The sequence below is a fragment of the Mesoplodon densirostris genome, chromosome 5 (genome assembly GCF_025265405.1).
Source record: "Mesoplodon densirostris isolate mMesDen1 chromosome 5, mMesDen1 primary haplotype, whole genome shotgun sequence".
Taxonomy (NCBI): domain Eukaryota; kingdom Metazoa; phylum Chordata; class Mammalia; order Artiodactyla; family Ziphiidae; genus Mesoplodon; species Mesoplodon densirostris.
The window spans coordinates 109,726,618-109,754,601 of NC_082665.1; the positions used below are offsets into that span (position 1 = coordinate 109,726,618).

A 27,984-nucleotide genomic window follows, 5' to 3' on the forward strand; every position below is an offset into this window, starting at 1 on the left:
TTTCGTCTTCCCAGAGTGACTGCACACTCCCTGGAGGCTAGGGCCATGTTACAAACCACCTGGGAGTCAGGACCTCTTTGATAAAAATTCTGGGTGTGACCTTAGGCATGTCGCCTTTCCCATGGCTTCTGCACCTGTAGACTAGGATCATACTCATGAAGGCCCCTGCAGTCATGCTATTCTGTGATTCTGATTCTAAGCATGCTTGATATTTAACCAACCTGCCTGTTCAAAGTACAAAAGGGAGGAGAGACCCAGGAAACTCATCTCTTAAATGTACTGAGAAGCCAGTCCCTTGGGGTTACATGAGTCAGAATCATTTAATAAAAGGGCAAGACCCCAGGGGCTTAGGGGTAAGATAGTTTTCCGGGGGCTCCAAGCCCCACTGAGTGCCCTTCCTAGACTCCAAGACCTTCAGTGCCTGCCTTTCTAGAAGCCACTTCCTTAGTGATGCTGAGGCTTTCTCCTCCTTCAATGAAGGTGCATGGCCCTGGATACTATGTCCCGTGCACCCACCAAGGGCTGGGCTTCTGCGTGCCTTTTGGAAGCCTCCTGCCACTGCTTTGAAGGCTAGGAGGAACACGGTCTTTCCATGTGGTTGCAGTATGTTGGATAGACCACTCTTGGTGTCTTCCCTGGGAGGGATCACAGCATCCCTCGGCCTGAACCCAATCTAAGAGTGTTGAAGGGCCTTCCTGATGGCTGACACCTCAACTGGATACCTGTGTAAATTGTGCTCTTTCAGTTCCAGGAAACAGGGACTCACACAGACCAGACCAAGTATGGTGGGTGATATAGGAGTAGAGGCAGAGGCCTTACTATGAAGCGGTTATAAAAGGGATGGAATCTTCTAGAAATCTGAAACCAGAATCCCCCAATCAATGGCAAGCTTCCTAGAACCTGGTACTGGAAGGACATTCTAGTTGCAAGCCTTCTCCAGGGACCTCTCTGTGGTGCCATTAATGAAACCCAGCTTCTCTCCAGAGGGTCAGCTTCTCTCTGCATCATTCTCCTTCTCTTCCTTATCCCATTTCTATTAGTGTTTTGCAAAGCATTTCTCTGGTAGAATATGAGACAATTTCTAGAAGGCATATGAATGAACATTTTTATTTTGAACACTAACTCTATTTTTATTTATAGGGGGGGAACCATATCTTAAAAGTGAGTCGATTTAAAGAAAAATAGTGCATAAATATTCAAGGTATGATGTTACAGCAAAATCATGAAGGTGGGGCTTCCCTGGTGGCACAGTGGTGGGGGGGTCCCCCTGACGATGCAGGGGACACAGGTTCGTGCCCCGGTCCGGGAAGATCCCACATGCCGCGGAGCGGCTGGGCCCATGAGCCATGGCCGCTGGGCCTGCGCGTCCGAGCCTGTGCTCCGTGACAGGAGAGGCCACAACAGTGAGAGGCCCGTGTATCAAAAAAAAAAAAAAAATTCATGAAGGTGGATCACAAAGGACTGAAATTCAAGAAACGCTGGACTGGCTGATCATCTTCATATTTCACTACAAATCCCCAGGACACAGGATCTTATGGCCCAACTCATCAGCGCCCCCTCTCAGGCAGCACTTTACCTGCTGTGATAGGCTACAGGCCTGCCTGTAGGATCCAGTGTCCATCCTTAGACAAATCAGGGGTCAGGGAGGGAGGTCACGTGGTATGAAATGTGGCTGCCCGTGGTCTGACTCTTCCTCCAGGGCTGGGGACAAGGCAGTTTCTTTTGGAAAATTCTGTGTACAGGTGTCGTTTGATGTGTTATTATGGGCCCCTGGCTCCACTGTAACTCCTGTGGCACTGCTGCTGTCCCGGAGTTTCTGAGGTTTCCACCCCTCTGTCACCTCTACTCTGAGGAGTGGTTGTGAGATTGAATGTGATCATTGATACCAAGTTGTTTTGAAAATCATAAGCACCTCACAAATGCAAGATGTTATTACCACATTTAATAAATATGTACTATGAGTGACAGACAGAGGAATGGGAACCCAGATTCCAAAGGAAATAGCTCATTTTTCCCAAGAAAAGGAAATGATTGAAGTTCTACCAACAAGCAGTTGTGTGAACTCAGATTAGTTGGCCACTTCTTGGCTGTGTGACCTTGGACAAGTCCCTGCCTCAGTTTTCTTATTTCTAATATGGGAACATTTGTGACTGTGCTTCCTTCCCTCAGGGTGGGGCCAGGGGCAGGAAACTGCCCTCCACTCTCTACCCCAGGGCACCCTAGTTTCTTTATCTCAGTCCCTTCATGGTTGAGGACAGATTTGACCTAGGTAATCCTTACCATCCCCATCCCTTCCAGCTCCTAAATTGATTCTAACCAACCCCCCTCTCCAGGTCCACCCTCCAACCACCACTCTGGTCCTTAGAAACCTTTCCTCGAGAAACCCCACAACAGAGAGAAAAACATCACCCTGTTTTGTAAGTTATGCATTTGTGAAAAGTTGCCTTCATGTCACGCTTTTGTAATAAAAATTTTATATTCCCTTTGCCCTAGCTTATCTGCTTAGAGATGTTTGCCTTTTACTTATTATTGATTGTCAATTGGCTGCAGTTACTCTTTGATCTTCCCTTTTGTTTGAACTTGAATGCCACCCACACTGTCTGCCCCAGCCCCTCTATTAAACAGTAATGATACGTAAACAATCTCAGAGGCCCTTGGGGAGCAAACCGGCCCTGGGGCCAGCCTCCCTCGGGCCTGTGAATTGTCATTCCTGAAGCTGTCTGTTTTGTAAGTTCTTCTGCCAAGTTTCTGTGGGAGCAGAGGGATCATTTTCTCCCTTTTCAAAGAGCAGGGTGAGCTGAGGCCTCGAGCTGGCAAGTCCTTTAAAGTCATTTTCAAAGGAAACCTGAGTTGCAAGGCCATGTGGCTGGCAGAGGGCGGTGTGACTTTCTGAGGCTCTCTCTGGGGCTTTGGGTGGTCAGCTCCTGCAGCCTTCCCAGCACGTGCTCGGAGCCTGCTGCAGAGGCACTGCCAAGGGACACCACTGTCCAGCCAGAGGCCCGAGGGCGCAGCAAAGGCTCCGCTTCATGTCCCCATGCCACTGCCACTGCCACTGCCACCCAGGAACGGGAACAGGGGAGTGAGGACTTTCTCTTCTGCACTGGTGGCCAGGACCACACTTGTCCTCACCATTCTTAGTTCTCACCCATCAAACTTGGCTCTTGAGGTTTTCTGAGGTAAAATAAAACAGGGTGTCAAAGTAAGCTAGGGTGAACTTATGCCTGAATTATGCAATCATAAACAATCTAGTTAATCCAATCCCCTCAGGGGTGGTTGGGAAGGGAACCCAGAGAGGTAATGGCTGTCCCAAGTCACACAGGAGGAGGTGGCTGACTTCCAACACAGAGTTCTTGGGACAAAGAACATTTCTGCAGGGATGGAGATTGGCTTGGCTCGTATCAATGCATAAAGTTTCTGAGTCTACAGATGTCTGTCCATCACACAGCAGACAGCAAAAAGTCTCTAAAGACACCAAGGCTGAGGAATGCGTGAGTTGAGGCAGATGCCTAAGTACTGTCCTTGGCCCCCAGCAGAGAGAAATTGTTTATGAAGCCAGGAGGTGACAAGCTTTCTCACTTCACAGAAAGGGCAAAATCTCCAAGGCCCAGGGGAGGAAAGGACACATACATTGGTGTCAGAAGGGCTATAACTGAGGTCATTCATCTAAAGATCAGCCTAGAGTTCTGAGTGAGAAATAAAGTGAATGAAGCTGGTTAAAAGAACAACAACCAAAAAAACAAAACAAAACAAAACAAAAACAAAAACAAACAAACAGAAAGAGGAGGGAACCGGCCAGAGATAGAGGCGAGAGGTCCATCCAAAACCCCCCACCTGAGCGCTTCATGACCAGAATCTGCAGTCTTTGGTCCAGCCTGTTGCCAGGGGCCAAAGGTGTAGGTCCCTGCACAGTCATCAGGAGCAAGCCCCAGCCTCTGCCTTTCTGAGCCCCCGCGGCCAGTGGCGGCTGCCCTCCCTGAGCGCCTCCCACCAGGTGAAGAGCTGGGGAAACAGACTCATCCAAGTCTCAATTCCGGCACAAGGCAAAAAATCCCAGAACAAACCGACTTGACTTTTCAACATTTTATTCTTGTATTTGTACAGCTATATTTTACAACTCAGTAATGCAGTTTAGACACAGCCAAACCCTGTCTCCGGAGTAGTTATAACACAAGCATGACGCAGTATGGGATGAGACAAACATTCCCAAAGAGAGCTTAGTTAGTGATAACTCCAAGTCCCTGTGTCTGCCTACACTTCCAAAAGGGATGGTGCGGTCGTTCCCCGCTGAAAACTTCCATGAAAAAAAGGCACCGTAGGACACGTTGTACAGGTATATACAAACCGAAAACTAGAACAAAACTACACATTTTTCCTTCTGCAGCTTTTTTTGTTCTTTTTTTTTTAATACACACTTTGTAAATTGTAAACCTTCACTTGCAAAAAAATACAAATACACTGAGGCATTTTAGACAAAATATTTTCTTACTTATACAGATGCAATACTTAAAATATTCTCTTAAGTGCTCTTTCTCAATAAAGATTCTCAGATCCGTGTCTGCCTGCAGATACAAAATCGAGCCTTTAACGCAGTTTTATATTTTTAATATATCTTTTTTAGGTTTATATATATTTATTTTATATATATATATATATTTATATATTTACAACTCTGCCATATATTCCTTCACCTTTGGTTAAAAAAATTAAAGCCCTCTCTTTGATAACATACCGAAGTCTCTTCTTTTAAAAGGATGCACATTTACATACAAAAGAAACATCTGATCCCACAAAACATATACATTCCTCATTTTGCAGACTAAGTCAAGTCAGAACTTTTGCATACTCCCCCAGCTTCGATATATAAAATGATTTTGCTTTTTGCTGACATGGTTCGCCTTACACATAGGAGAAGAAGCAGTATTATTTTCTTAATGTTTTACGGCAGTGGGGGCGGGGAGCGGCCTTGGCTCCCCCTCCCCCCGCCCCTCCCCCACCCCCCCACTCCCCCAGCTATGATTTGCACTAGTGGATGAAAGAGGCACTACATCATGGGATGAACATGGTAAAGTGTTACAGTATCCTTTGGGTAGATTCTGAGAAGGGGCTCGTATGGAAAGCATCAACACTCCATGCTTCAGCAGGCTTTGGGGAGCTCCGGGGGCAGGTCAGTGGCGGACACACGGTATTGCACCTTGGTGTTGGTAATGGCACCGTGCTTCTGGCGCAAGTGAAGACGCAGCTGGCTTTTGTGACGGAAATGCAGGTTACATTTCTCACACTGGAAGAGAACCAGAGGCAAACTGTTAGTCATCAACTCAAGAAACATGTCATTACTCAAGGACCTTGAGAAGGAGATTCTCCCTTCAAGGGATGGGGCAGCTCTTCCCTCTGGAAGGCCAGTTTGAGAACCCACATGAATTCTGGCTTCTGCTAAGGGACAAGTAAGTTGTGTACAAATGTCCCTTCCTTGCTTTCCAAAGTGTTGGTCATGCTTTTACCCTGCTTGAGATGCATTTCCCTGCTTCAGCTCCACAAGTTCAAGTCTAAACCAAAAATGCAGTTCCGATGCAGACTCCCCAAATTTTTAAGGCTTTCCTGAATCCCTCAAGGATGAAAATAATCCCTCTTTCCTTTGACTCTGTAAGATTTCTAGCCTTGCCACATAATGCCAGATAGCCTTGCCATCCCATGCATTAGCATCCCTCTCAGGTAGGGAATCCTTTGATGGTGGTGATCACTTCTCACTAAACTTTATAATCTTCCCAGTTCCTAACAGAATATACCTCATACAATTATGCAACAAATCTGAACATATTTGGATAAATGGATTAGAACAGTCTGAATTCATAAAAATTCTGGAATCTAGGATATGCTTTAAAAATGCAGTTATATTCCTTTAAGTTAGTGTGTACACCTCAGATCAGCTAACAAGGCATTAGCAAGCAGAGCTGTTTCTTGCTTTGATTCAATGAATGGATGATAATGGTTTTAGTGGGAAAGTTCTTTAAAAGTAAAATGGATGACTAAATGTAATGGGGTAACCTGATGCAATCCTGGAACAGAAAAACATTTTAGGTAAAAACTAAGAAAACCCAAATAAAGTATGGACTTCAGTTAATCATAACATACCAGAATGGGTTCATTAGTTGTGATGAATGTACCCTAGTAGTAAGACGTTAGCAACAGGGGAAAACTGGGTACATATGGGAACTCTCCATACTATCTTTGCAACTTTTCTATAGATCTAAAACTATCCCCTAATAAAAGTGTAATAAAATATGTTCATATAGAGAATATGTTTTAAAATAAAAATGGAAATAAATTTAGAAAAATAAGAAAATTAAATGGGCAGGCAGTGAGTAGAAAGAGCCCCGGTCTTGGGAGACAAGGGCCCCTCATATCTATGGCACCCACTGCTGTGTGTCCTGAGCGCGGCATTTCTCTCTGAGCCTTGGCTTTTCCTTCTGTAAGGGACTGAGTCAATATACTCTGAAGGTCACTCTTAACTCTGACATTTCTGTGCATCTAAACATCCAGAAAATAATTGAAACAGCAAATATGAACTGGACTCTCACTATGGGTCAAGCACTGTTCTGAACACTTCAGGGAATCCATTAATTTAATACGACTCCATGAGGTAGGTGTTATTATCAGGCTAATTTTACAGATGAGGAAATTAAGGTACAGAGAAGATCATTAATTTGCCCAAGAACAAAAGCAAGTAAGAAGATACTCACTCAAGGACTGATAAACAACCGAATGAAAATAACCACGTTTTCAGGTTAAAATTTGCGATACGGGTTAACGATTCATTCACTCGTCCTTATGCCCATCACGACCTAGAGCGATGCCATAAACTCAGCAAAGCCAGCCTCATCTATAACAGTAGTTTCCACACCTGTAAACCACGGGACTCTTTTTTCAACTTCAATGTAAACTGGAAAGGGAAAGAGACTGCCACTGTCTCATCCCAGTCCTGTCCTGCGGGGTTGCAGGACCTCAGTGATGGAAAGAGCACAGTTTGAAAACTGCTCATCTACAGCATCCTCACTGTGGCCCACTGAGAGGGTCAGGATGTGCCCACAGCCCTAAAAAGTGTCATTGTCAAAGCTGGAAGAAGAACCCAGATATCTCAGCTACCTGGCCAGTATTTTTCCCCTTTACAGCAGAGATCGGCAAACTGTTTCTGTAAAAGAGCCAGACAGTAAATATTTTACACTTTGTGGGCCTCTGATATTCTCTGACACAACTACTCAGCTCTGCATTATAGTATGAAAGAGGCTAGAGACATACGTAAACAAGTGAGCCTGGCTGTGTGCCAACAAAACCTTATTTGTGGACATTGAAATTTAAATTTTATATAATTTGTATGTCACAAAATATTATTCTTTTGATTTTTTTTAGCCATTTGAACGTATAAAAACCATTCTTAGCTCATGGAATTTCAAAAATTAGTCCACAAGCCATAGTTGGCTGAGACCGTGCCCTAGAACACTGTGATTCCAATGGCCCGATCATGGCCTTTTGCTGCTGGTCACCTGCAGTTGCCTTTTCTCTGTTTTTTTCCCTTGTATCACCACATTCTTCTGGTTCTCCTCCTACTCTACTGACTGCTCCTTCTCAAACACCTTAGCTCCTCTGAAGTAGACATCTAGCCCAGTTTAGGGCCATGCTGGAAGCACTCAATAAGCAATTGTGGAATGAATGAATGATTCTGATATCTATGTATTCACAATCCAGACCTCTTTCCTAAGGCCCGGATCACCTAGCCCAACACCCCCACTTTAAAGATGAGCAAACTAAGACTCAGGCCAAGGTCAAGCTGGTTGTCTTAGGACCATTAGAGTTCAGTGGTCATCCCACTGCGTGCCTGAGATTAGAGCAAACAGTCCTGCGGCCCCAGCCCTCCACCTCCGCACCCGTTCCAGGCCAGCCAGCAGCCACGAGAGGCTAACGTACATGGTAAGGTTTCTCTCCCGTGTGGATTCGCAGGTGGCTCTTCAGAGTCTGAAGGTGCCGGAAACGGGTGCCACAGATTTCACATGGATAGGGCTTCTCGCCAGTGTGGATGAGCACGTGGGCACGGAGGTGGGCCACCTGCGCAGAAGAGCAAAGAGCGAAGTGAGAGGCTCTGCCGGGGTGGGCTACAGACACCCCGCAGCCTCTCAGTGGCACCCGGGGCTAGGGTCCTTCCCCACGCCTTCTGCTCACCTGGACAAATCTGGCTCCGCACGTTTCGCACTTGTAGGGCTTCTCTCCGGAGTGAATTCGGGTGTGGGTTTTCAGGTTGGCTGGCCGGTTGAACTGGGCCCCGCAGATGTTACAGCGATAGGGTTTCTCACCTGTTACCGAGAGAAGGGGAAAAGGCAAGCCACACTCAGCAGAGGTCTCTACAGTCCCCGGGCCCTGGATTTCAAAGCAAGCTGCCCTTCCTGGGGCCACTTTGGCTTTCTTTCCCTTGGAAGATGTCAGAGAGAGGCGTCAGGGGTTGGCCACCCCCGCCTGCCAGCCCTCTCTTACACACGCACCAGCACACCTCGCCCACGACCAGGGTCAAAAAGCAGGTGGTGACGTGAAGGGAGGGAAACGATGCAGGATGTGGGACAAGGAGGGAGCAAGGTTCCAAGAACCAGCCTTTTCATTGGGATTATCTAACTGTGGGATGTGGACATGTCACTCTCCTTCTCTGGGCCTCAGTTTCCCTCTCTGGAACCTGAGGGGTGAGTTTAGATGACCTGGGAAGGCTCTTCTAGCTCTTCCCTCGGGTAAGACTGATTCAGTCATCAACCCACTCCCCAGAGAGACACAATCAGGCCGCTCTAGTTTCTCTCTTTCAGAACAAACATGCTTTTCCACTTGTGGCAACTACAGCTGGATTCCATTTGCAAGAGAGCTGGGGCCCGAGTTGGAGTAGTTGCTCGGACAGAGGAAACCAATAGAAGGGCCGAGCCTTCCTTCATGGAAAGTTTCTGGGATAATAGACCCATTTAAAATACCAGGAGAGAGTCAACTTTGGACAACAATCAGGTTATTAGACGCTACCTGGGAAAGGAATGTGAGTTGATAAGGAACAAGCCCTTAGAGGGAATCAAGAGGCCTTCAGTGTTTTTCTGATTTATAAAAACCGAATCGACTTTGCCCCTCTCAGCCAAAGTTTCTTCCCCTGTACAGTGGAATTAACACTTCTGATCCCAGCAAAGGTGGAGAAGCAAGACAGAGCATGTCAGAGGAAAGACAAAGGATGTGGGGAGTGGCTGGGTCACTAAGCAAAGACGTGGCGGGGCTAGGCCCGCACTCAGGCCAGGGCAGCACCTGCCCCCTGCCTCACCCCACCGGGCACCAAGGCCCTACACTGCTTTCTCGAGAATGCTCTCCCCGTCCTGCCCCTGGGGAACCCTGGTGAGCTCGGGGGGTGGGGGCAGGGTGTACAGGGCCATACCCGTGTGGACGGTCTTGTGGCTGGCGAGGTTGCCCTTGTAGCGAAAGGAGGCCTGGCAGCGGTCACACTTGTAGGGTTTATCACTGTGGGTCTGCAGCGTATGCCTCTTGAGGGAGGCCTCCTCAGAAAAGCGGCAGTCACACTCATTGCAGAAGAAGGCCCCATTCTCTGTTGGAGGGTGGGAGGGGGCACCAGCGTCAGCACCACAAGGAAGGGAGGTAGGGCTCCGAGGCCTCCCTGCTCCGGAGCTACCCCCAGGGCCAAACTGAGCCCCCAGCGCCCTGTCTGCCCGGGGTTCACGGGAGCCCAGAGCAAAGGGCCTGTGCGGATTCTCTTTTTCTTAGCGTTTAGAGTCTTGATCGTGGAGGAGAAAGGCGACAGATTTGAATATTAACGTATAGGAGGGAAACTCAAACCCACAGGTACCCACATGGCCTGCACCAGCTTGAGGAAAGCTTGGCACTTCCTTCTCTCGAGAGCTCTGAGAACTGACTTTCCTTATCAGGTCATAGTTCTACTTACATTCATACACAGAAGCCCTCGGGTAAGACAGCCTCTGTCTGTGTCTCTATCTCCAAAATCAGGATAATAAACCCCTGTCCTGCCTACCTCGCAGGAGCACGTCGTATAACATAAAGCATCATAGGAATGTAAGATATGAATCAAAGTCAAAGATACTTTGAGGTCATCAAAGGAGGAATTAATGATGACCATGGTCACCCTTGCACCTATCTGGACTTCATATCTCCCAAACGGTTTGAGATAGGGAGACCAAAGATGATGGTGGAAGTAGAAACAGAGGCCCAGAGAGAAGGAACTGGAGTGTAGAGCAAAGGCAAATGGCCACGGGGCCAGGAGGGGACAGTCCCTGCTCTCCCAACTATCGGTCCATGACCCTGTGCCAAGCCTCTGAGTGTAAATAACTAATTTTTTCTTTTGTTTTAACAATTTGGAAATGACACATCGTGGTGGTTTACCCCTGAAGGGGCATCACTGGGCTATTCTGCTTCAGACAGAGCTGGAGGAAGAGGTAAAAACTGGGGAGGCCAGTCACACACTATCCAGAAATGTCAGTTAATAATCAGTTCAACTAATCAAATTCAGCTGACAATAACTGAGTGCCTACTCTGTGCTAGACTCACTAGGCCCGATGGGAAATGCAGGCATGAATAAGGCCGGGTGCTTCTCCTTCTGGAACATACAGCCTAGCAGGGTGAACCAACATGCACACCAATCAGTTTGGGTCCGGAGGGCCTGAGAAGGCTCCAGGAGCTAGTTATAGCCAGCCCCACAGCCAACTTTGCTGGAAGGAAGCTGAAAGGGCTGTGTGGTCCTTCTGTAGTCCCCCAGATTAACTCAAATTCCCCATCTCTTGCTTTGGTCAGCCTAGTTCCCTACGAGGTCAAGAGTGGGACCATGGGTTGGTGATTTAAATGCCAATGGACTTCCAACCAGGGGCTTCTCCCAATCAATGACAACAGCGTAAATAAAATGGAAACACAAGGCCTGTGGAGCAGAGGCAGAGGCCAGGGGAGGGAGGGGAAGGAACTCACCACAGCTGGAATCTGAGTACTCAGACTGGGTCTCTCCCAGCTCCTCGGGGAACGTGGGACCAGTGGCGTGGAGGCACATCTCTGCGTGCTGCGGAGACTGAGAGCCACAGGACGTGCACTTGGGGGCGTGCAGGTAGAGTGGAGAGTGGCTCTCACTGCTGCTGCGTGGGGAGCCGGTCAGGGACCTGTGTGGGGGAGGAAAGGGCCTCAGCAGCTGGAGCACTCTGCCTGGCATTTTTGCATCCCCTCTTCCCTGCGCTCAGGGCAGCCCAGAGGCCACTTGGAATCTGGAGCCACAGAGTTATTTATCCCCAAGCCTACCTCCAAACAGCAGACACTGATCACTGATGGGGGCCACCCTGAGCCCAAACTCCACTCCCAGGCCCAGTTTCCTCCCCTCAGTGCTACAGTCCATGGCCTCCCTTGGTCCAAGGCAAGTAAGAGGACTCCCCCCCCACCCCACCCCCACAGAGATTGCAGGAGCTTGGGATTCTTGGAATGCTCATCTACCATGGACGGGAATTCTCTCTCTCTGTGAAAATACACCGAAGCTTAAGGTCCTTCCTCACTTAGGCCAATTCAATCAATAGGCCTTGGCCCATACCTCCAATGTGCTCAGCATTTCAGGCAAGAGCAGAACACAGCCCCCTGCATCCATCAGAAGTGACCCCAGAACCCTGCCCAGGTAAGCCCCAACCCCAGGTCCGGACTGCCTCTGAAATCACCTGTTGACGATGTTATTGAGCCTGCTGGCCTGTGGGATGGTGGAGTCCTCCCCATTGGTGCTGAGCTTAGTTGGGGACTGGAGGTCAAGGGTCTCGGGCTCCATGGGCGGCTGGCAGGCCGGTGGGGCAGTGTAGGCTCGAGGGGAAAGGCGGCCCAGCTCGGCCTGCTCGGGCCCCTCTGGTTTGGCATTCTGGTTGAGGCTGTTGAGCACGATGAACTTGTACTTCTTCCAGTTGCAGGCTTTGGGGTCAGTGGGGCTTTTGGCCGGAGGGGACCCGGAGGTCTGGAGGATGCAGGCGTTCTTGCTGCTGCAGGACTCCGTGGGTGAGTTGGGTTGGCAGTCGGACTTCTGGGGGCTCTGCGGGCTAACCAGACCCTTCCGGTTCAGGGGTGCATTGGGCGGCTCGAAATGCAGGGCAATCTCATCCTCCGACGAGGGCCTCTCTTCCTCTTTGCCGGCCTTGTCACAGGCGAAGTATGGGGCGCTCCGGGCCGAGGGGGCAGCAGGCTTGGGGCCCTCGGCCACACTGTAGTGCATGTCACTCCGTGCCTCCTCCAGGGCTGCCTCCTTGGGTGAGTACATGTTGTTGTGGCCCACAGTGGGGGACAGCTCCATGGCTGGCCGACTGTACTCACTGGGGACTGGCCTGGCACTGTCGCAGGGGAGGGTCCGCTCCTTGGGGAAGGGGTTGGCCACAGGCATCCGGGCATCCCGCAGCTCCTCGTCGGAGAAGAGGAAGCTGCTGACCGGAAGGTGGCCATACACGGGGTACGAGGCTGGCGGCGTGGACAGGCCATTGTACAGGCTGGGGGCAAAGGCTCTGCTCTCACACCCCGGAGCGTTCCTCAGGGGCAGGCTGTTCTCCACCACCTCCCGGCCCCGATAGGCCATGATGTCTTGGGGCATCAGCATCCGGCTGTTCAGGAAGTCTTCACGGGGAGGCTTAATGGCAGGGACCATCTCTGCTTCACTGCAGGAGCAAAAAGAGAGAAGACCCCGGCCTCCAAATCAGAACCTTCCAAGTGACACTGGTCTATGAAACCACATTCGCACTTGAGTCAGTCAGACATGGGCGATGTGGCCCTGGAGTAGGGAAACACTTGCAGTTACAAGGCAGTTCCACTAAAAGTCTAGCAATCTAGCCCACAGCTGGGGAAACAAAGCCCAGAGAAGGGAAATGAGTTACCCACACAATCAGTGCCTGTTTAGACGTGATTTTGTATGTTTAAGTCCCATACGTATACATAGGCATGAATCTATAATTATTCCAATGTTATAGAATATAAAGCTGTCAGAGTCCTTATCTCATTTCATCCTTACAGAAGGGATGTAGATATCAGGAATTACTGTCTCCATGTTACACACCTGGAAACTGAGCTTCAGGGAAGGAAGAACTTATATGATGTTGGTGCCACATGTTTGCAGGGTCACTGTTATACTGGTGCCCTGTGAAGAAGGGACTCGCTCTATATACTGCCCGGAGCCGTGGGGAAGTTTACTTTGGAGAACAGGCAGCACGTGCCAGCATAGGAAGCCCTGGCTCTGCAGCAGCCAGACCTGGTTTCCAGTCCCTGCTGTGCCACTTAGCAGCTCTGTGACCTGGAGCAAGTTACTGAACGCTCCAAGCGTAAGGCCTGACCCAGAGAAAGCATTCATAACGATGATCTTGCCACCCTTATCACCCACAGGAGACAAAGAGCTCAAGCTGCGTATACTTGAAGGGACATTACGTGGGTGAAAAATAGGCCAGCTCAGTCTGATTGCAGTTAACAGAGCTAGAACCAAGGAGTGAAGGTGAAGGGAGCCAGATTTTAACTCGCTGTAAAGAAGAGCTTTCGAACTATCCAAGGGAGAACTGCATGGCTCTGGGAACACTGAGTTCCTGGCTCCTGGAGATGTTCAAACAGAGGCCAGAAACCTTTCTGTCTGAGAAGGGATGCAATTATCCTGGAGTAGCTGAATCAAACGGTTCTATAGAAGTCAAGGCCCAAGTCTCTGTTCCACTTAGCGAAGCTCTTCCTTTCTTTGGCTCTCAGGTTCCTTTCTGTGATAGTCATGTCTTACCAACCCTCAGGTAGGGGGGCTAGACCCAGTGAACCCAATTTAATTCAATAAATGTTCTCTCTAGTAGCAGCAGGGTGACATAAAAGATGAGTAAAGCAGCCCACAGTCTGGTGGGGGAACTAAGGGGCATATGTAAATAGTTACAGTGGAAGCCTATAGGAGAACTAAAACATGTATGCAAATAGTGAAAACAGAGGCAAAGTCTAACAGACAGGCAAAAGGCTTTCAGACACAGCTGAAGAGCTGAGGAAAGAGCAAAGTGATAACTGCACAAACATCTATGAAGAAGCTGGCATCCAGGCGTGGTCTTGCAGGATGGGTGGGTGGAAAGGGTTGATCAAGTGAATGGAAGGAAGCAAGAAGTGGGGATGCACACAGCACATCTAGGTAGCAGGAGTGTGCAAAAGCAGTGGAAAGGTAGGTTGTGGCGTATCACAGAGGATTATTTCTTCTGTGTGCAAGCATTATCAAGCATTTCTGACCCTGTCTGATCCCTTCCATCTCCAAGGCTTCCATCTAGGTGGCAGCTCACCTGGCCTTGATGAACTTCCGGCAAGTGTCCACAACATGCTCCATCTGCAGGTACATAGCTGTGGCCATCACAGCCATGATGTTGCCCTCCCGCAGATTGAGCCGAGATGTGTACATGAAGTCCAGGAGGATGCAGAACCCCTCCGGGTTGATCTCAGGATCCAGGTTGATCACACTGAGGTTGCATTTCAGCTGGTCTGTGAAGATGCTGTAGAACAGGCCACTGTAAAACAAAGAAATGTCTCACTATAACAGACACACAGAAACTGTTATCAATTACAGTCACCACAGACGCTCAGCCCCTCTCCCCTGGACCTAGCTCCAGAGCTTCCATGGCAATTAATAATAGCTGCCATTTATGGAGAATTTACTAAATCCCAGAGTCATTACACACTTTACATACACTATCCCATGCTCCTCATAACCTTGCAAGGTAGATTCTATCCTTCTCTCACTTTACAAACGGGGGAACTAAGATCAAAGAGGTCAAGTGATTTTCACAAAGTCATAGAACCTGTAATCTTTTGGTCTTAACTGCACAGCTTACCAGAGCTAAATTTAGCATTCATTTGCAGTAACTATTTTGAGTCTATATCTTTGGGATAAGCATTTATTTTCTTGTTCCCTCACATTATCCTTATTTTTAAAATCTTATTGTATTTTTTAGAAGCAAATTGGGTATTGATGACAAATAAAATGATGCCTACATCTACAGTTTATTGATTTTCTAAAAGTCCATAGACTATCACAAGGTCAATACTCCTAGGAGAGCCAAGTCGGCGTCAAGCCATGCCTCCAGGTACCATGATGTCTGGTAGAGGAAAGAGCACTCAGTGAGAGGCCAGAATTCTGGACTGTCTTCTGGATTCTACTCTTTCCGAGCGTGTTGTCAGAAGTGAGCTAGACTTCACCCAGTAGTTAGCTAGGCAACCTTGGGTAAGAGACTTCACTTCTCTGCACCTTGGTTTCCTTCTCTGCAAAGTAGAAACAAGAGTGTCTCCCTTACAGGCCTGTGGCAAGAATGAGAATGTGAAGGGGACAGGTTGATGCCTGGCACGTAGTAGGCATTCGGTTAGCGTTACCTATTATTTTTCTCCCTCTATAAACCTCTCCACTATTTAAAACAAAGGTGCTGGTTGTAGATGTTGAATAAGTCCTCTACTAGCAATGAAGACCCCTGGCTCTACATCAGTTTGCCTATGAATGTCTTCATTTTATCATCTATGAAATGGAGCTAATCGTGCCATCCATAACACAGGCCACTATGGAGATCCAGGGAGGTGCTGTAACATAAATTGCTCTGAACACTTGAAATACTTGACAAGTATGAAGAATTAGCCAGCTCACTTTCACCAACTTACATATGCTCGGAAACACCCATAGAAATATAGTCATGGTATAAATAAATACAGTCACAGAAAAAAAGAGCAAAAGATCTCAAATTAACTTGCTTAAAATATTTTAAAACTCGCTTTCACTTTTCATTTTTTCACTGGTTCACTGAAGTTAGTCTCCATGTTTGCCCAAAACACATCTCTTCCAGAGACAGTATATGATTTCTTCTCCCTCTATCCCCACAGAATGGAAACGCTTTCTTTTCTAAAAGTGTGTTCATTCGTTTGCTTCCTGGGAACCCACTCGGCCAGGCCATGTGCTGGAGACCTGGAGAAAAATGAGATGTGATCCCAAACACAGCCAGATGCCTCCACGCTCCACACTGGCAGCCGGCATCATCACTCCCCTTATATCCATCGTCCACCTTCTGCTTCCAGACCCCTCACCTGCAGGCCATGAGGACCGTCTTATGGGCTCGGAACTGCTCCCGGCTCACCACTATGACAACATCCGTCAAGATGTCGCGGCTCCGGAGGCGATTAAGGTTGAGAAGAACGTCACTGGCATGGCGGGTGAACTGGATACAGCTGTCAGCCGGCGAGGCCATTTTTTTCTTCACCTGAAAGAAAAGGTCAGAATCTTGTTAGTCCTCCAGAACCTGTTTCCTTCTTACCAGGAGTGTGAGAGCAGGCGGCTTAGCCTTCTCCCTTGTGTTTGCTTTTGAACAATTCATGGCCCATCTCTGGGCATTACTCTTCATGTCTGTACAATGAGCTAATAATCTTTAACCAACTTGTTAACAGAAAACCCTATTGGGGAAAGAGGAAGGGAATGAATATTTGTTGAATGTTTCTTCCACATACCAAACACGCTGCCAGCATTGAGAGGCAGTAAGTGTGTGACAGGGGAGAGAAAGCATGCTTTGAAGGTTAGCGCATGGGCCATACCTCTTGCAGGCTGTGTGACTTGGAGCAAGTTGTTTTACGGTTTCTGGGCTTCAGTTTCCCAAAATGGGAGTAGTAATTCCTATGCAGTTGTAAAACTTAGAGATACGTGCCTGGTCCACAGTAGATTCTCAAAAATCGTAGCTATTCTCATCGGCATCTCATTTCATTATCCCAGCCACCATCTGTCTCTCCCTTGCTAGCCTTCAGGATTGTCTGACTGTATCCTGAGCACCTAGCGCCTTGCTGGTGGCATAGTAGGTGGCTAAATTAATGTGAACAGAGAAACAAGTAAGGGAATGAGTGATCGCACTACAGTGTTAAGACAGTCCAATGCGGGGGCAAAGGGGTGGGGGCTGGGTGTGACGGACAGGCAATCGGCTCTCCTTTAGCTCATCTAATGAAAAGTGGCACCATTCACAGAGACACATACATTGGCAAATTAAAAGAAAAGTTTGTCCACAAAATTGTAAAGCATATAATTCAATTTACTTACCCAATGCCTTGATTCACAGTCCAAAATTTTGCTTAAAACCTGCAGGGAAGAGAAAAAGCAAACAGAAATTGATTTAATGAATGTAAGATTGTCCACTATAGTCTTATTTTAGGACACACATATTTAGTTTTACTTTGATAGCTGCAGCCTGCCAGCTGGTGCGGTTTTACCACAAGCTAGCAAACATTTTTTCCAGCTCGGCTCTTACGGAAACAACGGGCATCCAAAGCCATGCGATAATAATGTTTTTACCCTGAGTACTGGGAATACAATTTCATACATTAATTACATATACATAGACACATTTATTTCCTCTCTCAGAGTAAAAAATGTATGCCATCCAAAGGCCCTTGAGTTTACGGGAAAGAAAAAAATAATAAAAGTAATTCTTTCAATACTAATGAGAATGATCCTTCAGGGGCCTAAAAACTCTGGATGCTTTTCAAATCCTGCTAAAATATTATCTTTCAAGGCCTAGAATGATTCCAGAAGGCCAACAGGGTCAACATCTTTATCCCCATTTCACTGATGACAAAACTGAGACTTGGGTTCAAGTGGCTTGCTCAGGACAAACAGCTAGGCAGTATTTCCTGACTAGCTGAAACACTTAAGACGGAATAAGGAATCTGCAGAATACAACCTGAGATGGTATATCTACTCTTCTCTCCTTTTTTAAAATCTCCCCTCCCATCCCTCTTGGGTCTAAGACCAGATACAGGGCTACAAACTTCCAAGTTTGTGCTTCCCCCTGCTGGTGAAAGATTTAACTGTGTGGTTTAGCTGAGAACTGGCCAGGAAGTGCTTAGGAAATATGGACCCTCTCCAAATTGGTTTCTCTAAAACAAAATAATTTAAAGCATAGGTGAAAGACTCTCATTTATGATCACATGTGGGCTGCAAAACAAAACAATATTTTAACCCCCCCCCCACCATGCCCGACTTTTTTAAAAGTGTAGCCCTTTAGAGTTATCTTCCGGGTAAAGGGGCCCGAGGCCAGGGAGGTCATATTGGGCCACATAAACGGTGAGTGACCTGGCCCTAGGTCCTCTGGCTTAAATTCCTGTTCCCTTTCCAAATCAGCCTACGTGCTGTAGAACATGCAAGACAGCACCCTGATGTGGGTGAATCTCATTTTTAAGTTCCTTCCCTCACACAAGCACTTTGCCCCCATTCCAGGCTGCTGAGTCTTACCAAATGAGCACTCTAAAATGAGAGGTTTCCTTGAGTCTGTAACCAAACACTCTGACATTTCTCTGTGGTCCCAAGTGCCAGTCACTCAATCTCATCGGCTTCAAGGTTAATGTGTGCATGTGAGTGAGTGGGGATGGGGGAAGGAAATGGGGGAAGGGAGAGGATAGAAAAAGACAAAAGAACCTATTTATTTCCTCCTCTCCCCATTCTAACTCAAGATGGGCAAAGAGAGATACACCAAATGGGTCCTAACCAAAGTCCAATGATGGTCTCCTTGGAAAACGAATGCTGAAGACACATGTGAGGTTTATTTATAAACCTTCCCCTCTTCCCCCGTGGAAGAGATCCCTCAACCCTTCTGGAATACCTAAGGCTGCCCTGGAACAAGCTTCAAACACCATCTTGCCTGTGGATTTCCAGTCACAGACTTTTGGAACCACAGGAAGCCCAGATTTGCCATTTCACCTTGACAAGTGGCAATGACTCACTCCAGATGCGGAATGAAACAAACAAACAAAACAATTCCCCTGGGTCCACTGTCAGCCAGGCCCTAGGCTGGGCACTTTCCACTGTAAACCTCTCGGCCTGGCTTGACCAAAAACAATGCACATACACTAAGGCCCCTGTCCTTATTAAGTCCACTCCTTTCTCAGCTAGCTTTGTCTTCAGAGCCCCACAGCTAGTGAGTATGTGGGTTACAGTGGGTGTGGGCAACGCTGCCGCACTCTAGATGCTGCAGGTGTGGAGCACTACAGCATCTGGTTTGGTTTTCGGGACCACTCAGCTCTTTCCCATCCATCATTGTGGCTGATAACAATAACAGCTCCCATTTACTGGGAGGCCACTGAGGCTCCAGGGGATGTCTTGCCCAAGATCTCAGAACTAATTCCAAGCAAAGCCCGGGACAAATCCCGTCTCCTAGCTTCGGCCATCCTACCAATGCCAAACGCAAGACTCATTCCACAGAAACAACCAAGAGAGCAGAGCTGTCAAGGAGAAACTGACATCTGCAAGGGCCCAGACGTGGGCTCTCCCCACCCCAGCCAGCCCCAGTCGCGGAAACCACCAAGTGAGAGTTAAACATGGTCTTTTCCACCTCACACACTTCTCTCCTTTGGCGCTTTCCCTGTGTATTTTCAATGAGGCACCTTGAGAATGCAGATCCTTTAAAGGGTTTGAAGAAGAAAAAAACAGGGAACTCCCCCTCCAAAATAAAAAACAAAAAAGTCAAAGAGAAAGAAGACAGCAGAAAGGAGAGGGAGAGAGACAAGAGGTGAGGAGAGCAAAGCCAGCCAATATGAAAGACCCCAGCCTCTTCCTCCCGCCTCCAGAGGCAGCCCCCGTCTCTTGCTCGCACACAAGGGCACAAAATCGAGCCCTGCGGCCAGGGCAAGCCCGCGCAGATCCGCAGATTCGCCCACCCCCATCACACCGTACCTGTCTGCCAGGGACCGCCCACCCCCGGGCGTGCTGCCCGCACCGCTGCCCGTCCACCTCGAAGCCCCCGCAGGCGCGGCGGAGGCCCGGCGGTACCCCGGTGGCAGCCCTTAATTTGGTTACATTCAAAAACAACTTTTCGTGCACCTCGGTAACGAACATTATGTGTGCCTTTTTTCTTTCTTTCTTTCTTTTTTTTTTTTTTTTTTTTTTTTTCCTGTTACGCCGTCAAGGCAGGGGGCAGTGAGGGGAATGGCACAACCCTCTCATTCCCGGAACGTAGTCGATCTCAACTCAGCGGATTTCAAAGAACACTCTCTGCCTATCGCCGGCTCCAACGAGAAGTAACTTTCCAGGAAGCTGCCGGCCCGGACGGCCGCCAGGATCGCAGCCTGCGCCGCGCGGGCAGCCGGGGATTCACCCGGCGAGGTTGGCGGAGGGGGTGGGTGCCCGGGGAGGAGGCTCGAGAGGAATACGGCACACTTTCCCCTAAATACCTCGTCCGCTCCCGGTCCAGGACTCCTACAGTTCACCTAGTTCAACCCTTTCCCCATAACAATTTTATAAATAGAAAAAGTCAGGCACAGCTGGTCTAGAACCCAGGATTTCGAGTCCAATCCCAGGCTTATTTCATGACTTCAAGTTGCCGAATTCCGATGTTTGTTTGCCTGGTGTGTCTTTTATTCTCTCTCTTTCTCTCATTTTGCTTGCCCCCCGCCCCTCTCCCTGTTTTAAAGGGAGTGGTTAGGCGAGGCCTCAAGGTCAAAAAGATGGAGTCCCGAGGACTGAGGGTCTCCATCCAGCGCGCCCCAGCCGAGTTGGAGGAAAACTAAACCGAAAGCCCCTTCCGCCTACGTTGGCAAGAAGGCGAACCCAGCTCGGCTCGGTTTCCGCCTAAGATCTTTAGAATAGGAGCTGTCAGGCCGAACCTGGCCAGATTTCGGAATTTCCGAATCGGATTTCTCCGAAACCATAAAGAAAAGGTCGGGATTCGGAAGGGCCCTGGGCGCAAACCCTATCGCGTTCATGGGCGCGCTCCAAGGTTGCCTCGCCTTCCCGTGGCCTTCCTCGGAATTATAATCCCTGGGCGCCATCGCCTAATCGGTCTCAGTATCGGGCTCCAGAGGCACTTTTGGGGGCCGGGAGGTGGGGAGTAGGGGGCGCGAAAGATGCAACCTGTAAGGCCGCAGTCCACTCATAAAACTGCCGGGTAGCGTCACGGTGCTCCGCGCAACACAGCAGCAGCGGAGGCGGGGTCAGTAAAGACTGGGCCTCTTTGGCTTCATAAAATCCCACTTTCTCATCCCTTCGCCCGGTGGGATAAAGGTGAAAGCGAAGGCTGAAATTTAATATGGGATGGGATGAGAATCTAGGAAGGGAAGCTAAAATTAAGTAAATGCACTTATTGGAAATTAGGAGTCCAGTGGTTCCGGGACTAGCTCAAACCTAATCCTGTTTTACCGCTGCCTAACACTAGAGGGAGCCCTCCATCAAGGCTTAAAACCGACAACTCCTTGTCGCCCCGCCCCTCCTTCCCATTGACCTAGTTTAGACACAGTCTCCGGATTTGGAGAATGCGTTCCGCCCTTCCCCCTTCAATATCCCGCTCGGGTTTTGGATTATTGGTAATCTAATAACTCCAATAACTCGTTGAGAAACCCAAAGGAGAATTTGGAAGTGCGGAGCACTCTTCAGGGGCAGGGACGGGGTATCTTAATAAGGCTGGAGCTACCGCAACAGAACCAAGCATCAGGGCTCCTTCCGGAGCGCTCCCTTTCTCCGCAGCGTCTCAGCTCATGAGCTGCTCGGGTCTAGCCATGGTGATCTGGAGGTGGCGGGGTAGGGTCAAACCGCCGAGTTGTTTTTGTTTTGGGGGAGACACACTCCTCGCGCTCTTGGCTGGGGGGCGGGAGGGTAGGAAGACAGTAGATGAAAGTGAATTTGATAACGCGGTGGCCTCGGCAGTCGCTTTGGGTGACCGAGGAGGTGTTCAGGGACATTATGTCCTTACTTTCATTTCTATCACACTTCCTGCCAACAGCGCTCTTGCAAGCCTGCAAGCTTCTAGGAAATGCAATAAAATAGAGGGATGTGTTTTATCATCAAGATCTGAAGAGGAGCTGCAGAAAGGACGCTCCCCAGGCGCCCAGCTCGTGACAGCCTTCCAGAAAGGGCCGGCAGTCGATGCCAGCCGACCACGAGCAAAGATATTTTGGCCATCCTGGCTGGACCGGGCTCGGCCTTTGTAAAAAGTCTGGCGGGAGAGGGGAGAGGCATGATCTCCCCAGGCAAACAATGCCTTTAAAAATCCGATCTGGACAGAAGTCAGCCAAGGTCTTTATTCACGTTAATGAAGATGGAAGGCACTAACTGTCCTTGGAAAGCGATGAGTCAAACTTCACCGCTCTTCAAACACGTCCCCAGATTCGTTTCCAACCCGAACAGAGGCGCGTTTCTCCGACGCGGCCTCCAACAGCTCCCGCAGCGGGAGAGGCGGAACTCGATTCCGGCGGACCAGGGCGGTGGAAACAACGGCTTCTCCCGCGGGTGTGCGCGCCTGCGGTCGCTAGGGGCCGCCAGCACGCGGTCGCGCGTTTGCCATCTTAAATTTTGAGCTCCGAGAAAGAAAACTTTGCTGAGAAGCTGTTGTGGATTTCACTCTGCCTGTCTGTCCATAGGACCCACACACACAATTGATTTCTCGCCAAGCCACTAAACAAAGTTTGGAAAGAAGGGGAAGAGAGCTATTTCAGGATCCAAATGTGAGCCTCGGGAGCAGCGAGGTGCATCTCTGCAAGTCTAGGGACTGGGCTTTAATCACGCCCTAACACACGCACAGCCCCCTCCCAAGAACTGAGACTCCCACCCCTGAGCACTACCGTAGGCTTTTCATGTCTGTTACTGAAAATCTTGGGCCATGCTTTCTAAACAAATTCCTCGGAGACAGCTGGGGAACCCTTTCCAACAATGGTTACCTAAGAGCTTAAAATCATGGCTCCCTCTGACTTCTGCTCCTTTCTCTTAGATAACTCAAAGGGGCGGAGATAAACTCGCCTTTGACTTTAAGCCACTGACCTGGAATTCAGAAGCTTAAAATCTGGTTCCGGTTAGGTCACTAACTCACCATTAACCCTCTCATCAGGCCTGTTTCCTCAACTGTAAAGCGATATATGTCCTAGAGCCTCTGTGGCATCCCTGCACTATTGACTTTTCCGGGGGAGAGGCCACAGCGACTTGGAAATCGTGTTTTCAGAATCGGGTACTTTTTGGTTCTCTTAGCGGAGGCAGATGCCCGTCGCTGAGTGGCTGTGGATGCAGCAAGCATCCGCAGCCTTTCTAATTTTCATCCACCGTACCAAAACTTTGGAGGTTGGGTGTCCTCCTCATTGCAGGGTACCCTCCCTCTCAGTCCTAGCACCTGGTTGGGATACTTGGGGACCCGTAGGTGACGCGGTCGTTCCACTGCCCTAGGCGGGGAACTCAGCCAGGACCTACCACTAGGTGGCGGACTCAGTCCGTGCGAAAATCGCCGCGCGACCACAGACTTCCACACCCGACTGCCCCCCACCTTTTTGCTGTTGTTGTCTCTTAAGGGAAGGGGTGTGCCTCCATAGGGCAAAGCTGGAAAACACTGAATTTACTAGATGTAATTCCTTCTTCCCGATGCTCAGGCCTCTAGCAACCAAAACGCGGTATCTGGAGCTGCGTTCATGTAGTATACCTTGATTCTTCCAGCCCGAAAGGCTGAATGTATTGGGAAGAGAAAGAAAGGGTACACATGTCTTCAAAAAGCAGAAGGCAGTCGACGGCATTAGCAGAGCTTTCTACCAAACACTGATCGACCAGCAAAAAAGTCGGGAATAAACTGATTCCCACGTAGAAAAGGGGTCCTGGAGGCCAAGGGCAGGCTTAACAGCGCTCGGCTAAGCCGGGGATGGGGGAGTGGGAACGAGTTGGTCTTTTGGTGGGGCTCTCGTCTCAGAGTGGGAGGCGGGGAGGGTTGGGAGGAGCCGTTCCCGGCTTCCAGTGGGGCGAAGAGAAACCGGCCAGCTTTCCCACAACACAGCACCCTCGCTCGGATCACTGCGCCGGCTTTCCCACTTGTTGCGCAGTGCAGGCAACTGGCACGCGCCACACTACTTTGACTCCCAGAGGACTCCAAACCCGGCTACGGATCAGCCTACCATTGCCCCAGTCCATCCACAAACCTCCCTCCCCGACCCACCCCCGCATACACCATCTTCAACCGCCAGCAAAACTACAGGACTTCCAGTCGCTACGGTTTTTTACACCGAAACATTCCTCCTTGTCTCAATATCAGACAGAGAGCAGAATTCTGGTGCCCTGAGAGGTCAAGTCCAAGAGGGAAGGCGGGCTACCTCCGCCCGGAGAACTCGCCTACTTAAAGCCAACCAGGCAAGCCTCCCCGAGAGAGAGAGAGAGCGCGCGCGCACACACACACACACACACACTCGAACTACTTCGCCTATTATGACACCATCCTAGCTTTTCTCCCTCCTTTTGAGAGATCAACTGCAAAGTCCTTGTTTAAAAAGCTACTTTTATCTCCCCTTCCTAAAGAAAAAAAAAATCCTCATAAGGTCATTTCACAACATTTTTCAAATATTTGACTTTTGCAAATAGATAGTTTCACCCACCGAGGGGTGGCGCTGCCGCACCACCTCCTCTGAATCGCTAAATTTTTCACAACAAAGTGGGTTGTGAGTGTGGCTACCCGGCAAAGGAGAGAGGGAAGGAAGAATTTTGACATCTAGCCATGGCTACCATTTACTCAACCAATAACTGGAACTCTTTAAGGCTCAGCAAACGACAGCTTAAGAGTTTAGAGTCCCATTCCTGTCAACCAAACCCACAATAAAAATGGGACAGGCTTTTCAAGAAAGCAAGGGGTAGAACCCTTCAAAACTGAGCATAGAGGAAATGGCCAATTGGAGAATTCCCACTTCTAGCTGCCTTCTTCAAGTTGCCCGGCCGGTTTTTACAAACAGCTACTAGCCTTATTGTCACGATCAACAGACCCTTAAAACCAGTCAGTGCTTGGGCCTGCAGTATTGGAAATCTTCCAAATAGGATATTGGAACCTTCTATTTATAAGTGGGGGGAGGGAGGACTATTTCCCATCTTCAGGTTTCTATTTTGGCCTGAAGACTCAACTACAGTCATTTTAGCAAGGGAATGCCCATCTCCTGGTACTCCCTTTCCATTTCCTCCTCCCCCAGAGACAAATATCTTTTCTCCTTTTAAAAACACACACACATATATTTTAAAGCAAGAATGTGATTTCACCTCGTTCCTCTGAGCTCATGTTTGCTACCTCCAGGAATAGCGGGTGGACTAGGGCCAGATGAACTTCAACTTGGGTTGCAGATTTACGAGGTTCTGTTCCAGTGCCAAAGGCTCTTAGTAGTAAATAATGAGCAAAATAGATACCTGTCTCCTGACGGATCCTGCGGGCCCCCCTCTTACTTTTTTTTTTTAAGTTATTTATTAAAACCACACACACCTTGCAAAGAAAAAGGGAAACTGGCAGTCTCTGTAGAGGAAGCCGGTGGCATCGCTCAGAGCCACAAACTGTATTTCTAAACAGCCCTTTCCCTGGTTCCTTCTCTCCTGCCCCACTTTTTTTCTTTTTACTTTTTTTTTAAGTCAAAAAATGCATCTACTGATATTTTACTTTAAAAAAAAAAGAAAAAGAGTAAAGCATTACAAGATTACCTCCTGGAAACTATAAACTGAACAAAAAAATCCATAAAGAATTAAATCAGTTTCCTGGGGGGGATGGCCAGCTCACAGAAGAGGTCAGGGACCCAGTAACAGCTCTGGACTTTGAGCACCCACTTTGGGGTCATTCCTTCGGCTCAGCTGTCAGGACCCCCACCACCAAGTCAAACATTTCGAGAAAGTGTACAACATAAAAAGGGTCTTTTTCATGCTTTTTTTTAATTTGTAGGTTTGTGTACTTGTTTTCCATAGAATAGCTTTTAAAACTCATTATTGCCACACTAGTTCCATTTTTGGCCAGAGTTCCAAGATAATACGGCATCATAAAGGCAACGCAATCCACAGTTCTCAAGACGTTTACCACGGCCACTGCATCCGGCAGCGGGGTGGCCCCTCGCTCCCGCTGCTCCCCAGCGCAGCCGATTTCCGAGGCTCCAACTCCCCACCCACTCCCGCCCCGGGCCGCCGCCGCCGCCGCCTTCCCGCATTCTTACTCCCTCAAGGAGAGCCACAGGTTGCAAATCCAACCAACCTCGCAATCCGTTTTTGCAAAATCACTCACAAAGATCTCCCGTTCGCGCCCGCGCCCCCTTCTCCCGCGCCTGATCCCCCAGCCGGGGCCACAAAGTGCCCTTCTCTCCTCCCGGGTCTCGCACGTAGGACCGCGGGCTGGGGCTGTTTGTTTTTCCCCTCGCCCAGCGCAAGGACCTCGGGAATCTGAAGCCTTGACGCCGGCTACTCTCCGGCCCGCAGTTTTTGTTTGTTTGTTTGTTTTTACAAAGCTTGCACCATGGGAAAAATAAAATTTAGGAAAGCGGGGGAACAGCCATTGGGAGCTAACACCGAGTCACGAAGCGCCCAAAATACAAACACCGCGACCGCCAGAAATCCCGCCACCTTCCCGCTTGGCTGGGCCGTCCTGCGAATGTTCCCGGGGTCTCCGCACGCTGAACAGCACCGCAGGTGCAAACGCGCACCCCTTTCCCACCCACCCCCCAAATCCCCGTCCCGCCACAAGCTTCTCTCCCCACGATAGGGAGAGGGAGCGCGCGGGGCTTCCCGACTCCCTAGACTGCAACCAAGAAAGAATAATTTTCAAAGTATTCAACATCCCCGCCCCCAGGCAAGCTAAACCTCCCCCAAAACGCAGGGGAAGGGGACACCAAAACACTCGGATCACGTTAGGAAGATCACGGCTGTGAAAAGAAAGAGTAGAACCCATACTTCAACTGGGTTTATGAAAAACAAAAAATAAAAACAAAACGAGGAGTTCGCTTGCATTTTTCCTCCCAAATCTCGGCTCGGAGGTAGGGAATCTAGAGGACCAAGGCCGGTGGAAGGGAGCCAGCGGGGCGATCGAGCGGGCAGCCTCCCTCCTCGCCTCCCGGAGTGACCAAGAAGGACGTGAGAGGGGAAGGAAGGAGAGGCGAAGGAAAGGAGGAGGGAGGGAGGGAAGGCGAGGCTGGAGCGAGGGAGCAAGGAAGGCAGTTTGCAAGCGAGAAAAGAGGGAAAAAAGACAGCCGCACGAATCCAGCGAGATCACAAGCCGTACGCAAGCAGCAGCAGAAAGAGCGAGAGCGCTAGCGCGCGTCCTCTCCGCCGTCTGGGGCCAGACAGCCCCCAGACTTGCCCGAATCACCCCCCACCCCCGCAAGCACTGTCTCGTCCTTTCTGCTCCGGCCGCCCCCTAATTCCCCTCCTTCCTCTCCTCCACCTCCTTTTCAAAAACCAAAACAACACAAGGGAGGGTGGCAAAAGCCTCCCCAAACCGGCCAATTCACTCAAAGACAACAAGAATAAAATAGTAAATATATAAAAATCTATATCCTAGAGTGGGAGAGACGTGGGACTAATCTTCGGCATTTATTTTAACACCTGACAACTACAATAAATAAATATATACATTTACATCAATAGATACACATAGGAAACTTGTAGCCAAAGCATTTGGCAAGAGCGGAAAAAAAGAATTAAAAGGTAAAATAATGATCATGAGCAGCGGCGGCGGCAGCGGCACCAGCGGCAACAGCGGCGGCGGCGGCGGCAGCAGCAGCAGCAGCGGCGGCAGCAACAGCAATAATCACCTGGTGTCCGGCCTTTCCTAGAAACTTCTTGCATCACCACTTCTAAGAACCCCAGTTCTAAGAATCAACAGAGCTCAATTCTCGGAATTTGAGCTGCGGGCCTTACCACTGCTACGTGGCAGGGGAGGACTCGGTGTCAGCTCTCCGCGACTTTTGCCTTCTTCGGCCCATAGAAAACCCTCAAAGCCACAATATTTTCCCACTGTCCGGCATATTTCGGGTTCCTCACAGGCTGGGCGTCTCGGGTTTGGAGGTTTCGGTGTGAGACTCGAGGGGCCAGACGGTGGCTCTCCCTCCCCGGCCCCCGGGCGATGGTACAGCCTGCTCCGCCACCGTCACGTGGGCGCCCCCTCTGTGACGTCGGCGTCTTTGCTGTAGCAAAGCTCGGCCTCTGGAATTCTGAGAACTAATTTGCTATTCGGTGACATAAGAGGGGGAGTG

At 49.3% G+C, this 27,984-nt stretch overlaps 1 protein-coding gene across 2 annotated transcripts; it reads right to left on the bottom strand.

Annotated features, from left to right (window-relative positions):
* Positions 1 to 4,073: 4,073 nt before the first annotated feature.
* On the bottom strand, positions 4,074 to 27,596 carry BCL6 (BCL6 transcription repressor). Of its 2 annotated transcripts, none has more exons than XM_060099280.1 (10): positions 27,544 to 27,596; positions 17,090 to 17,128; positions 16,096 to 16,268; positions 14,316 to 14,537; positions 11,718 to 12,689; positions 10,993 to 11,177; positions 9,440 to 9,607; positions 8,212 to 8,342; positions 7,960 to 8,097; positions 4,074 to 5,278 (listed from the first exon to the last, which is right to left on the bottom strand). In XM_060099280.1, the coding sequence occupies exons 3-10, from the start codon at positions 16,254 to 16,256 to the stop codon at positions 5,135 to 5,137; spliced, it is 2,121 nt and encodes a 706-aa protein (XP_059955263.1). In that variant the 5' UTR covers positions 16,257 to 16,268; positions 17,090 to 17,128; positions 27,544 to 27,596; the 3' UTR covers positions 4,074 to 5,134. The 2 variants fall into 2 exon arrangements, with proteins under 2 accessions (XP_059955263.1, XP_059955264.1); XM_060099281.1 differs by lacking the exon at positions 27,544 to 27,596 and adding an exon at positions 18,281 to 19,883.
* Between the last annotated feature and the right edge of the window lie 388 nt (positions 27,597 to 27,984).